Source organism: Sphaeramia orbicularis, chromosome 12 (assembly GCF_902148855.1).
Source record: "Sphaeramia orbicularis chromosome 12, fSphaOr1.1, whole genome shotgun sequence".
NCBI lineage: Eukaryota > Metazoa > Chordata > Actinopteri > Kurtiformes > Apogonidae > Sphaeramia > Sphaeramia orbicularis.
This window is the reverse complement of record NC_043968.1, coordinates 47,698,298-47,710,897: the sequence shown is the minus strand read 5'-3', so window position 1 is coordinate 47,710,897 and position 12,600 is coordinate 47,698,298. Positions and strand designations below refer to the sequence as shown.

General features: G+C 39.7%; 1 protein-coding gene across 5 annotated transcripts in view; it reads left to right on the top strand.

Annotated features, from left to right (window-relative positions):
* Positions 1-12,600, top strand: part of ank1b (ankyrin 1, erythrocytic b) — a 96,568-nt gene that overhangs the window by 77,554 nt on the left and 6,414 nt on the right. For 2 of the 5 annotated variants that reach the window (XM_030148901.1, XM_030148903.1), the window contains 9 exons: positions 52-136; positions 1,737-1,811; positions 1,900-2,031; positions 3,532-3,693; positions 4,134-4,205; positions 10,197-10,845; positions 11,333-11,468; positions 11,940-12,011; positions 12,481-12,575. In XM_030148901.1, coding sequence (XP_030004761.1) covers positions 52-136; positions 1,737-1,811; positions 1,900-2,031; positions 3,532-3,693; positions 4,134-4,205; positions 10,197-10,845; positions 11,333-11,468; positions 11,940-12,011; positions 12,481-12,549 — 1,452 coding nt within the window. In that variant the 3' untranslated portion in view covers positions 12,550-12,575. The remainder of the gene's footprint in view (positions 1-51; positions 137-1,736; positions 1,812-1,899; positions 2,032-3,531; positions 3,694-4,133; positions 4,206-10,196; positions 10,846-11,332; positions 11,469-11,939; positions 12,012-12,480; positions 12,576-12,600) is intronic. The other 3 variants (XM_030148902.1, XM_030148905.1, XM_030148904.1) reach the window with 3 other exon arrangements.

Sequence of the window (12,600 nt, the reverse complement as noted above, 5' to 3'; positions counted from 1 at the left end):
TAAAATGTACTTGTAAGATATCATGGTCTTTGCTGTTTCTGTCTTGTTTAGGTTGTGGGCAGTGAAGAGCGAAGGCGAACTTTGACCCCTCTCGCCCTGAGGGAACGCTACAGCGCACTGAACGAGCCCGGTGTGGGTGAGTCCTTCTCTGCCTGACCTTCAGCCCTCTCCTCATATATACACAGCGGAGATGGGCACTGAATGTTGCACTGCCCCTTTACCCACAACCCTTTGCTTCCAACTCTGCCCTCTATATTTTCCCCTATCTGTCTTGCGTGCACGCATGGCACAAAGACTGAGCCTTGGATGCAATACACTGCTCTACAGTATGCCCCAGAATCCTTTGCAGTGCAGTTAGAGAAAATGATTGAATGTGCACCAAAACTTCAGCAGCAGTCCTCAACACACCCCTAAATGGCTCCATGGCACACGGCAAATTAGCTTTTTCTCTCCTGAGTGTCCTGGTAGCTATGAAAACAGATGAATGACTTCTGTGATTGGTTTTGCATGGTGCGGGTGTCTCCACTGCGACTTCCAACGGCATGGCAGCAGTTACCGTTAGCATCATCACTGTTGCTTAGCACTGGGAATGGGCAGGAGCTCGCAGTGGAGCTAGACAGAGGAGCTGGCCTGACATATGTATACGGAGTCACGACAGTACTGATGGTGGGTTAGATTAATAACAGCAAGGCTTTTTCTGTCTACAAATACCCAGCGCTGCTACATTGCACTTCAGTCCCTCTGTAATGATTACTGAATGCTACTTTGGTTGGTGGGACTAGCACTTGAATGAACCCTAAATTCTAACCCCCTTGCCCATATGGTGTTCTAACTGAGGAATATTTTGACAAAAACAGTGTTATGGGTATTCTCTTCAACCGAGCAATGCTATATTCTAAGGTAAGTATCAGTACAACCTGCATATACTAGAACCGTCAGTCAGTTAATTCTGGTATGTTTTACTGAAATCATATAGAAAAACTCTAATATTTCCATAATAACATAGAATAATTTAAGTAATAACTCAAAACATTTGGGCAGTCCAGGACTGATATTTTCCCCTTAAATCAAATTTAAGCTCTGGGATATAAAAGCAGCACAATCACATTATTCTAGATAATTTAAATGAGTTTAACAATCTAACTATCAACAGAGGGTGTGTCATTGTAAAGGAGATCCATCAATATTTAAAATCACCTCTGATCAGACCTTTTATAATATACTGGATCATACACTTGATCAAATATGTTAAAGCAGGAAGTTCCATTACATCAAATTTTCTAATTTGTTTTCTTAAGACAAAGTCTAAAGTAAGGCAGACTCATATGACCATGGGCCTGTCACACTGAAAACATAACATGTTTGCAGTTCATCTTAGAGATATCACTGCTATAAGCAGTGCAGCATAAATGAATATTATCATTTTAGAGAATCATTTATTCATTTAAGCCATACTTTTTATTTTATAAAAATCAAAAACTAACATACAGTTGTCATATGTTTGGCAGCTGACAGCTGTGATGTAATGTTAAAATGACCAGAATTTTCACAGCTGACCCAGAATTCATATCAGCTTTGGACTGTCCAAGCTGTGATAAACAGTATCACAATTAAAAGGTTTAACAACAAAAATTTCATCGTTCATTTTATAATACATATAATTGATATTTGTAATAGATTTGGTTTCATGCATCTTGCATTTCTTCTAACCTCTTGGTTTTTCTTCTCACATTTAGCCACAGTGAATGCCATGGAGAGGACTGAGATCAAAATCAACATCATATCTGAACAGCTGGGTTTGAGCTGGGCAGGTTGGTTATTTGCTGCAGCTTGAGATCCTTTACCTCTCTGTCTGCTTCCAGATGAGTCTATTTATGTTACTCATTGTCCACCTGGCAGAGTTGGCTCGAGAGCTGCAGTTTGGTGTTGATGATATCAACAGGATTCGTGTGGAAAATCCCAACTCGCTGCTTGACCAGAGCTCTGCCCTGCTCAACCTGTGGGCCAGCAGAGAAGGCAAAAGGGCTAAAAGTGAGTCCAACACTACTGTATATACCTTAGAAATTGCACATTAGCAATGTGAATACTCATTTTTTATTACATTTAAATTTTTCAATACATCTTACATATGCAGGTGTAAAAATCCCATTTTTAACCAGTTCCCGGTTACAAATGTGCCGTATTTCCAAAAGTACTGGTTTGGGCCTTTATTTATCTCAGTTGTAGGAGGTACCAGGTGTTTATTATAAGGAACCTTGTATTAGAGGCAGGCCTTTACTTCAAATTTTTCAATTTAATACATCGGAATAGTGGTAGTTAGCGCAGTGTAAAGTGTAACGTGCAATACTATTTTATACAAACAATGCAACCCTTCTTTAACCATTTCAAAATAAAAGCCCTCTAGCATATCAGTGGGTAGTTTATCATCATTATTCAACAGTGCTTTTAATGGGTAGCCATAGGATTGAGCGGAGATTATAGGTTCCGACAAATAAAAGTAAGACACACACCTGCAGTGACTGACACCGGGGGATAGCACTTCATGTGAGTAAACAACAAACTGTTAAAAATATCCTGATAATGTTGTCGAGGGTGTTATATTAATCTTGTTGAAGAGAACATTGTGTTTAACTGGCAGCACGTTACCTGTAATTGTAAATCAGCTTTTATCTCTCTCCCAGCTGTTATCAGAAACCTGGCTTATAATTGACAGTTTTTATTTGAAGAAATGTGGCATGATTTACGGACATTTTTTCTGCAAAAAAAGAGCCAGGGGAAGGGAGTAATATTCTAAGAAAAAGCTTTTCAAGACAAAAGTCATACATTTACTGCAAACATTTTTAAGATAAATCACAGATATTAGACAGAGGGAAATTTTCTTTAACACAAAGCTGTTAAACACCAAGTAATTCCATAATAATATACAACATTATTGATTATGGCATTATTTATGTTATTATAATGCATCATATAAATAAACAGAGCGAGTACTCCAGAGATCATGTGTAGCCATGACACATGCAGTCTATCAAATGTACAGATATTGATGTTGTTATGTTTTCATGTCATCTGCTGAGAATGATAAGTCCTGTGCTTAGATTCACAACGGAAAATGCAAATCCATCTCTTCACTGTTAGTGCTGGATACTAAAGTAGATGAATAAGTATGAGTTAAATTATACAACACAAGATATATTTAGGCTTTCTCCAGCAAAGTTATTAGTATTTCTTCTTGCAAATATATGAATCTCTCAAAATGGTGAAGTTTTTGCTGATCAGTCTTGAGTATTTTCTTTACAAATAATTTTTCTTTGAGTGTCACCTTCTGTTTTCTGGCTCTGTGATGTTTTTCTTTTACATACACTGACCCTGACCCTAGTACACTGTCATAGTTTTTCCTGACCTCTCTGACAGTTCTTCTTTCCTTTATTTCTTTTTTGTGTCTTTGTATGGATGGTCCTTGTCTACTTTTTGTCCTTCTTTTCTGTCTTTGATGCTCTTCTGCCCCCCCCCCCCTTACGGCTCTCTCAGTGGAGAGTTTGTATGTGGCTCTGAAGAACATTGACCGTGCAGACATTGTGAGCTCCCTGGAGGGTCCAGCTGCACAGCCAGCAGCACCTGGGTCTTCAGAGGAGGGAGCGTGTCGGCTTGGAGACCGTGACTCTACTTTATTGTCCCCGAGTGTTATTAATGGTAAGACAGGAGTCAAACTAATGCAATACATGTTCATATAAGTACTGCATAATAGGAAATGATGATTCCACCTTAAAGATGTTAATTAATCTCTCATCAAGGTTGGTTTTCAGCAATTTTAAAGTGAAAACAAATTGATGGAAATTATATTTTATTCATTGCTTTTGGTTAAATGTAAACATCAGAAATTGAAAGTTTACAGGATTTCTATGGTTAAGCATAATTTGGAGGAAAAGTTCAGAAGAATTTCAGCAGATCAGTACATATAGCTCAGACACATAGAATGTAGAGTGTAACTATAGTGTGCACAATTTGAAGAAAATTCATCAACTCACTAAGGTTAGTTTTGTTTCTTATTTACTTTCCACCTCTGATAAACCTCCCTGCCTCCCATGAGTATGGGTAACAGATATTTTACCTTGTCTCTGTTGCTCCACAAGAGATCACGGACACAAGGCCATCACGCCTTGTGCACAAGCCACGAGTTATTAGACCCCCGTTTTTCAGAAGGGGTAAGTTGAAGGGAACTCGGGCTGCATGGTGGTTTGCTGCTCATGTACATAATGAGGATGAGGATGATGATGATGATGATGATGATGATGGTGCTGGTAGTGAAGTCTCAAGTGATGTTTTTGAGGTCTGAAGAATGGTGTCATTCTCCCACATTGAAACTGGCCTTTTGCAGCATGCACTAACACCGCCTTTGTACATTCCTCACTGGGGCACAAGTCATTTTTTCTGTTATAGTTTTTCACGCCTCATACTTAAGCCCTGAACATGATGGTTTTTACTTCTCTTACTTAATATGAGAAATGAGGATAACATGCTCTCATGCTTACTGACAGCATTTTAAGACATTTTAATGCCCAACTGACACCTAATCCAACGGTAATTCTGGATTTTTGCCAGTGGATGCTTGTTAAGAATACATGTGTTTGAATGCATAGCAGAGCGCTGGTGTGTGCACAGACTGAGTGTGCATACGTGTGTGTGTCTGGGATGGATACACTAATCAAAAGTGGTGCTAGTACACAGACGATAGTGTGCTCTGGGCCTTCATACCTTGTATCTATTCCTCTGCCTTTCTTTCTTTCTTCCTTTCTTTCTGTCCTCTCTTTCTTTCTGCCTCAGAAAAAGACAAAGTTTTATCAGGCTTATTTTGCTGAGTTGTGAAATACTTAGACTTATCGTAGGTAGTTGTAATTAATAGTTTAGTGGATGACCTGTAGAAAACATAATTGGAAATGAATCAGGTGAAATGGCAGTTTCCAATAAATGTGCATAGATATATATTATGTCTTTGTGTTGCACTTGTAGCCAATAAATAAACACTTGTCAAGTCCTGATTCTCTACCATACCTTAATATTAATACTTACATACAGTATTGTCAACAACTGTTGAATAAATAAGATTTGTGATCAACAACATTGGTTAGATATTGGGCAATTGGCTTCAAAAATGTAGCTTCCTAATTTATAGTTTGTGTAATATCTTGTCTTTTCCTCAGGCGAGTGTCTCTGTCTGTCCTACTTTCAGTCTTTACCTCTAAACCTATGACATGTCATATCTGCTGCCCAGCCGCCCTGCTCCTCTTCCTCCTCCCCTCTCCTGCTCTTCTTCCTCACAGCTCTTCCTGTCCGACCTCTGACCTCATATGACCTCATGTTGACCTCTGGGCCTCCTCTTCTCTTGTCATCTTATTTTCCTGCGCTCCTCCCTCGTTCAGTCGAGCGGGGACCCTCTCCTCCTCTCAGTCCAGCTCTGTGTGTGTACTACAGTTTGTGCATGTGCATGCTGCATGTTGTGCTGTTACTGTATCTTTTTCTGTGTGTGAATGTGTGTGAATGTGTTTCACACCTGGGCTACAGTAAAGAGTAGATGCATCTTTTACAATGTATTCTAAAATGACTGGAAGGAAGTCTAATTTTTAATGAATATATGTATCACTATACATTTTTTTTAAAATCTTTTTATGAAAGTAAGATATGCCAAAGCTTCCCAGTTAAACCTCAAGTTAATTCTTTAAAAACACTCCAACATGGGTCTTCCTATGATGAATTTTGTCTGTATAGATACAGGGATGTGTGTGAGTCTGTGTTGATTAGTTGTGAATGAAATAAAGTTTGCTGTTTGCTGTTTATGACATCTTTATGTGCATGGCATGCTTTCAATGTATGAATTTTTTCTTCACAGTGTAAAATGTTTTCTCTGTTCAATGGACGTATTTCAGTCTTGTTTTTAATGCTATATTAACAAGCAAATGTTTCTTTTCTTTTCATGTAAAATAAATGGTGTGTTTTAAAGCTACACTGTAACACATGGTCAGCTGCATAGCACATAATGTTTAAGGTGCAATGTTGTTGTGACGAGATGTCTTTCATTCATGGGCAACAAGAATAAATGATTTCTACTCAGTGATAACATCAGCGGCACTTTGGTTTTACGAAACAAAAGACCTCCTACATATTTTAAGCAAAAATATGCTGTTTTGATATTACGTTCTGGAATAATTTTTATTATATGTAAAAATAAAGATTAAAATCCAATCAATTTCCCAAACTGATGAATGAATTAAAGATGTTTTGCCCAAGTCTGATGACACTGTCACTGTTAACATTGTCTAAACGTTATCTGCCAGCAGAGATAACAATGTGAGGTGTGTTTGTGTATGTTTTTGCGCGTGTGCAGATATTATTCAAGCCTCACCTGTTGGCCAAAAGTGTGCCATCATCTGTATTTCAACTTAAGTGAATATTGTGTGTTTTTGTACGTGAGCGTGTGTATGTGCAGTGATGAGTCGTGTGCTGTGTTGTGCGTTTTGTGTGTTGTGTTGTCTTTTATTCCTTGTTCCATGACAATCTGTGTGGTATTTGTGCTTCACCACATCCTGTGCCTTTGACACCTGTATGTGTGTGTTTGTGTTAAAATAGCAGGAGTGAAGGGAAAGGCTAACCCAGATTCATCTAACTCATTCTAACTCTCATTCCTCCCTGTTCACCTCATTCTGAAGCCACCTCTCATCATCCTGGCCCTATACCATCCCAGAAACACACACACGTGCTTACTCACACATAAAAAACCTGGGGATCAGTTATATAACATATGCAACAGTATATTAATGCAATAAGGAAGTATTTTATCCATTAATATATGTCATTTGAGTTTAGTGCTTATACAAGTATCACATAAATGGCATTATTATTAAATAAGTTAAAGACACATGAAAGACCAAATATAACGAGCAGGTTTTCATCAAAATCATCAATACAAATAAATGAACCTAATCAGACCAGCTCCTTAGATTTTAGATGTTAATGCAATTCTATATTTATAGCGATGAATGTTTATCTTTCAGTCACATCCACATCTTATATTTTATGTTCATTGTTACATTGGCCCAACTCATCTGAAGCATCTCCAGTTAGTATTAAAAAGCGACCTTGTTGGCACGTTTATTCACTCACACTCAGACTATTTTTATTCTTTAAAACATCCACAGATCTGCTTAAAGTGAACACAAATGCCAGTTATTTAGCCCCCAAAGAAACTGTTTTCTGTTTTAGCTCTCAAATGTAGTCCATTTTTTCAACTAGACTTCTTACTTATCAGCTGAATGTGATTGTGAAAAGTAGCTTTAAGTTTACCATATCAGATTACAGTAAAACAGGGCAGGAGCTGATTCCTAAAGATGTTTGTTCACGGTTATTTTTCTTGTCAGGAAAGCTAGTATAGAGCTCGGCTGCGGACTAACTTGAGTGTAATTTGCTTTTTTTTCCCTCTGTTTTTATGCATGTGAAACAGTTTATGCACTTGTTTTTGAAAAGTGCTTTACTGTTATTTCTATTACTAGTAGTGTTATCAGGAATACTTTAACATTTATTATTAATAGGGAAATATTCATCCTTACTAACAAGACTTTTAGTCTTTTAGTAGAATGTTGTTGTTACAGTAGTATTATCTATTAGAATGATAATAGGTTAGCTGAAGTTCTCTTTCCTGTTTATTGATTAACAATATTGTGTCCAAACCTGTCTCAAATAGCACCTCTGTCCTCAGACTACCAAACATAACCTGGGGCTTATTTCACATAACATTTCCAATTAAAATTTGTTAGTGCATTGTAAATAATGAAACATTTCATTCAGTATTCTTAGAACACAATACAATACGGTACCTTCATTGTCATTGTAGGAGCAGTGCAGCAAAACTAGAAGTGCTACGTCTGAGATGTTCAAATTTACAGAGAAAGAAAAGACAATCAAAAATGTAAGTCAGTATTTAAGTGTTATTACTCCAGTCATTGGGGTTATGCTGTAGAATAAATATTTACATGTTAAAGAAACACAAAAAAGTGAGTGTAAAGAAAAACAAGGATGTTTTTTCCCATAATGTTTAAAACTGGTGCAAATTCGTCTTTTGATATAAGCATGAACCACACTATAAATGTATCTAACATTTCTCCTAGTTTGAAATTATTATTTCTAAAAGTAGCTTCAAAAGATTAACACTGAGCAATATGTGTATCTGTGTATGTGATTGTGTGCATACAGTAAGTGTGTCCTTGTGTATTTTGTACCTCCAGCAAAGTATTTCTCAGCGACAGAGACATAAAAATGCATCCATAAGTGTTTAATAGGTATCTAATAACAGGTTTCTCATTTAAAGATTTCTACTTACTATAGTCAAGAGTCATTCTGAATTAATGACTAAAAAGTTTACATGACTTGACAAAACTGAATCTTTACATGGCGCAGAAGATAACTTAGTATTATAAGCTTAAGTCAACTATAACAGATATTAAAATATAATAGTCTGGTCTAATGTTTGTATTTATGTGTGTGGAGTGAGCTGTGTTCGAGTGTTTGAGACATGGATGAACAAAGAACAGTGCATGGTTTTGTACAAATTCAATGACAATATAGAGCAACAGTAATTTGCATTTCCTGCAGAAGGTGCAAGATGCTGTTGACTCCCACCCAGGAACCTGTTACACAAGGGTTGGAACGATAGTAAAGACATTTTTATCCAGCTTTGTACTTTCTATCACAGCTGCTGTGAATTGTGTAAAATGAACTGCCACTTATCTGAATGACAGCGACAGCGAACAGCCTCTGCTTCAGTTCACTGGTCAGAGATAAACAATTACTCTTTAAATACCAGTATTATAATTAACCATCAAATAGACAATAATGAACCTTTCTATGTCTGGGAATGGCATGGGCATAAATATTTATAGTCAAGGTGTTTTCATTGAACTTCTGATCAGTGTACAACACTTTTGGCTGAGAGAATATGAAAGAAAGAAAGAATATCGTGCCAACCCGACCAACAACATTTAACTGTAGATTCACCTCTTCTCTCTTGTCAAGCAACACTGAAAATGATCTGCAGTGTCACACTTTTACATGTTGACAAACAGGAGCCTTGCACCTGTCACTTCACAATGGATGAGGCACGATTTCTGTTCTATCCCTCACCTCACCTCGCCGTGTCCCAATGACAGTAAACCTAAAGTTTTTGTTCTCCCCTTTGACTGAAATTAAAACACAGTAGCTGGCATTTATTTTATTTATTTATTTGTTCAACATGTCAGTCATTAGCCCATTTGCCAGAGTGAAATGTTGGAATTGTACATGAATGAAAACAAATGGATACATATACTGTCAGTGTTTCATGTGATTAGGAAACAATACCAGGTCTTTGTTTTAATGCAGGAAATAACAAATGACCCACAATTTACTGTATTTAAAGGTTCAATATGCACTGGTGTCGGGAGACGCTCATTTGAGGATGTAGACAGGCACAGTTTCTGAGCTAACTATAGCTTGTGTTGTACTCCAGAGACTGTAGAGGTGGAGAAGAAAAGGTCTGAGGCACTCAGGAGTGGGAAACGTCTTTGGATTTTCATGGAAAGTCCGACCCAATTCCTCTGCTTGGAAATGAGTCTGCAGGCTGTTATCGTGGGTATAGGCAACGGAAGTGTAGACTATGACGCACTTGAGTGGAAATAGAACAGATATTACATGTTTTATGTTTTAAATTAAACTACAGTCTATTTCTAAATCTAAGCAAAGCGCCATTGTTGTCTACATTTAAAAACTTAAGGGTCAGAATCTCAAAGTTCTGAATCTTACATCTGTCTCAACCACTTCCTGTCTATTCAGGATAATTGAAAAAGTAGGGATGTACAGAAACAGTAGCAGAGGCATCAGTTACTTGGTCATATGTATCTATGATTTATAGAATCATACAGTACAACATTTATTCTGGCAACTGGATTCCAGCCGTATCCCACTGAGTATCTGATTTAGGAATATTCAAATCCTAAATGAATGGTCAAACCTCAATCAGGACTGATTCCTCTCATGTTGGGACAGGGCTGAGCCCCACTGTTTCCCTGTTAGGTTGGAGAAACAGTCAAGCCTCCACCTGCCTCTTCCACCCCTCGCTGTGCCTGCGTGGTGTTAGTCTTTCTTTTGTCTCGCCCTTGTCGTCCCTGCAGGTTATGGGCTGGTGCAGGAGGAGCTGCTGTCCCCGGCCTCTATGCAGTACAGCCTGCCCTCTCCGCTCGGCGTGGAGCCCTACTGGCAGGAAGTGTCCAGCCTCGAGTGTGCCCCCATCGCCACCACAGAGGAAGATACGTTAATGGAGATGTCGGACGTTCAGGTGTGGCCGGCGGGGGTGAGCCCCTCTCTGGTCACCGTAGAGGACTCGTCACTGGAAGGCAGTAGTCGTGCTGATGACTCAGAGGGGGCGACGCTGTCCCTTCCCTGCAGCTTGGGTCGCCCAAGCAGCGGTGCCAGTGGAGCCAGTGGCTCCATCATGGAGCTGGAGGAGGAGGAGGAGGATGAGGAGGAAGGAGAGGTTGAGGAGGAGGAGGCGCCACATGAGCCAGCAACTGCTCTGGCTGAAAGAGACAGGGTGAGAGCCAGTGGCGCCGTTCCCAAGGTCAGCCAGAACGGCCAGCTTGGAGGTCAGAGGTCGGATGGGAGGAGAGGGGAGGCCTTCGGGGCCGTTGGAGGCACGAGAGGAGGAGGTGTAGGGCTGGGTTCAGTAGAAGGGATTTCTGTTGTTGCAGGCCAGCAGGTGTACGCCCAGCGATGTGAGATGACAGGACTGAGTCGGGCACCTGAGTACAGTGAAGACAACCGGTACGTCAGCTGTAACTGTTTTTAAACTGGGCTTTAATGCAGAAATGTTCCCACCAGTGTTGGGAAGGTATTTTCAGGACTGAAAGACGCATTGGCTTAACTTCTCACCTTGGCGTGGTCGGTTATTGGCATCAGGCATGGCACACCGGGTTACTGAGAGTAATGTCCATTGATTTGATTGGGATTAAACAGCATAACGACACTCAAACTTTGCATATTCTGCCAAATATAAAGGCTTTCACAGACAAAAACAAGTCATTCTCACACACTAAAAAGATGTATAACAACAAAATGAATGTTCCAGTATTCCACAAATAAGACTTTTACCCCAAAAGGCTGTATATTCAAACCACCACCATTTGGATTTTTGTGACTCCTCAACACTGGTTCATAGCATTGACCTTTCATTGATATTGACATATTCTGTATTGCGTGTTTCTTTACATCTCGTCTTTCTTTGTCCCTTTGGTTTGTATGTGGTTCTCAGGGTTGTGGGAGGTGGAGCGTTCCAACCCTACCTACCAGAGAAGGACTCCCTTCAGGGCTGGGTGGGCTCGGTATCATCGGGACGCGACAGCAGCATGCCAGGCTTGCGTGTGGCCCAGGAGGCTCTGCTGACTCCGGTGTGTGACACGGGTTATTCTCATGTGCTACGTGGCCGCCTCCTACAAGGCACACAGCCATTTGAGAAGGGGCTGGGCTTCTCTCACCAGGAGGCTGGGCAGCGAGTATGGGAACAGGAGCAGAGGCGGGGCCAGGTCAGGTTTCCACGCCGACCACCCGCGGCTCCGTGTGCCCGAGGGGGAACATCCTGTCCATCCTGACATCTCTTTTTTGTATTATCAGATGACAATTTGAGTTTATGCCCACAACCATCAACAAAGTTTTTTCTCACTCAGCAGCACAACAATCATCAAAACTGATGGCTTTGATGAAGACGAGAAAAATGTGTTGTATGTTACAACACATGGAGTTAGAGATTCATACAATTTTTTAGTTCTGTTTTACATTTAAGATTATAAGCAGTTTATTACTCTACAAATATAAATATTACAAATATCTATTAATAATATTAATTGTGTGATGTTTTACAGAGGGAAGAGAAAGAAGAATTTGCCTCTGAAGCGCAGTTTGTTGAGGATCGTGGAAATGTGCTCGCTAGAAAGGTGACCTGTCATATTTTTGTTTTCACTAAGTGCACTGAATCATATATTCCTACACAAACACTGAAAATACAAACAGATAGCATTTTACTATGACTCATAGCCTGGCACAAAGGGTGGGAAATTAACAGCAGCCACCAGATAAATATTGGTTAAATATTTCTCGTGTCTGTCAGTGAAGGTGACAACAAAATTATGACTGATGGTTTTTTTTTTATTTTAGAACAAATGACAGTCACTGTTTCACGTCTGCACATAATGACTTGTAGAACAAAAATGACACCAACAGCATTTTACATAAATTACACACACACACACACACACTCACTCTGTAAACAGGTACTTTTCGAGGCTGTAGTGGTTGACCAGTGGATGCATATGTTAGTTTCCCGCTCTGGTTACGTGCAGAGGTTACTGCAGTTAACTGGTCCGAGTGTTGTCTCCTTCTCTCCTCCCTCCCTCCTTGCTCCAGGTGGGGGTGGATGTGAGAAAGGGTGCTCAGTCAGTGCAGCGCACCAGTCTACGAAGAGTTAAACACTGAAATGCACATACTGCCCAGTCCTCAAGGTATGGGACCCACCACAAGCACTAG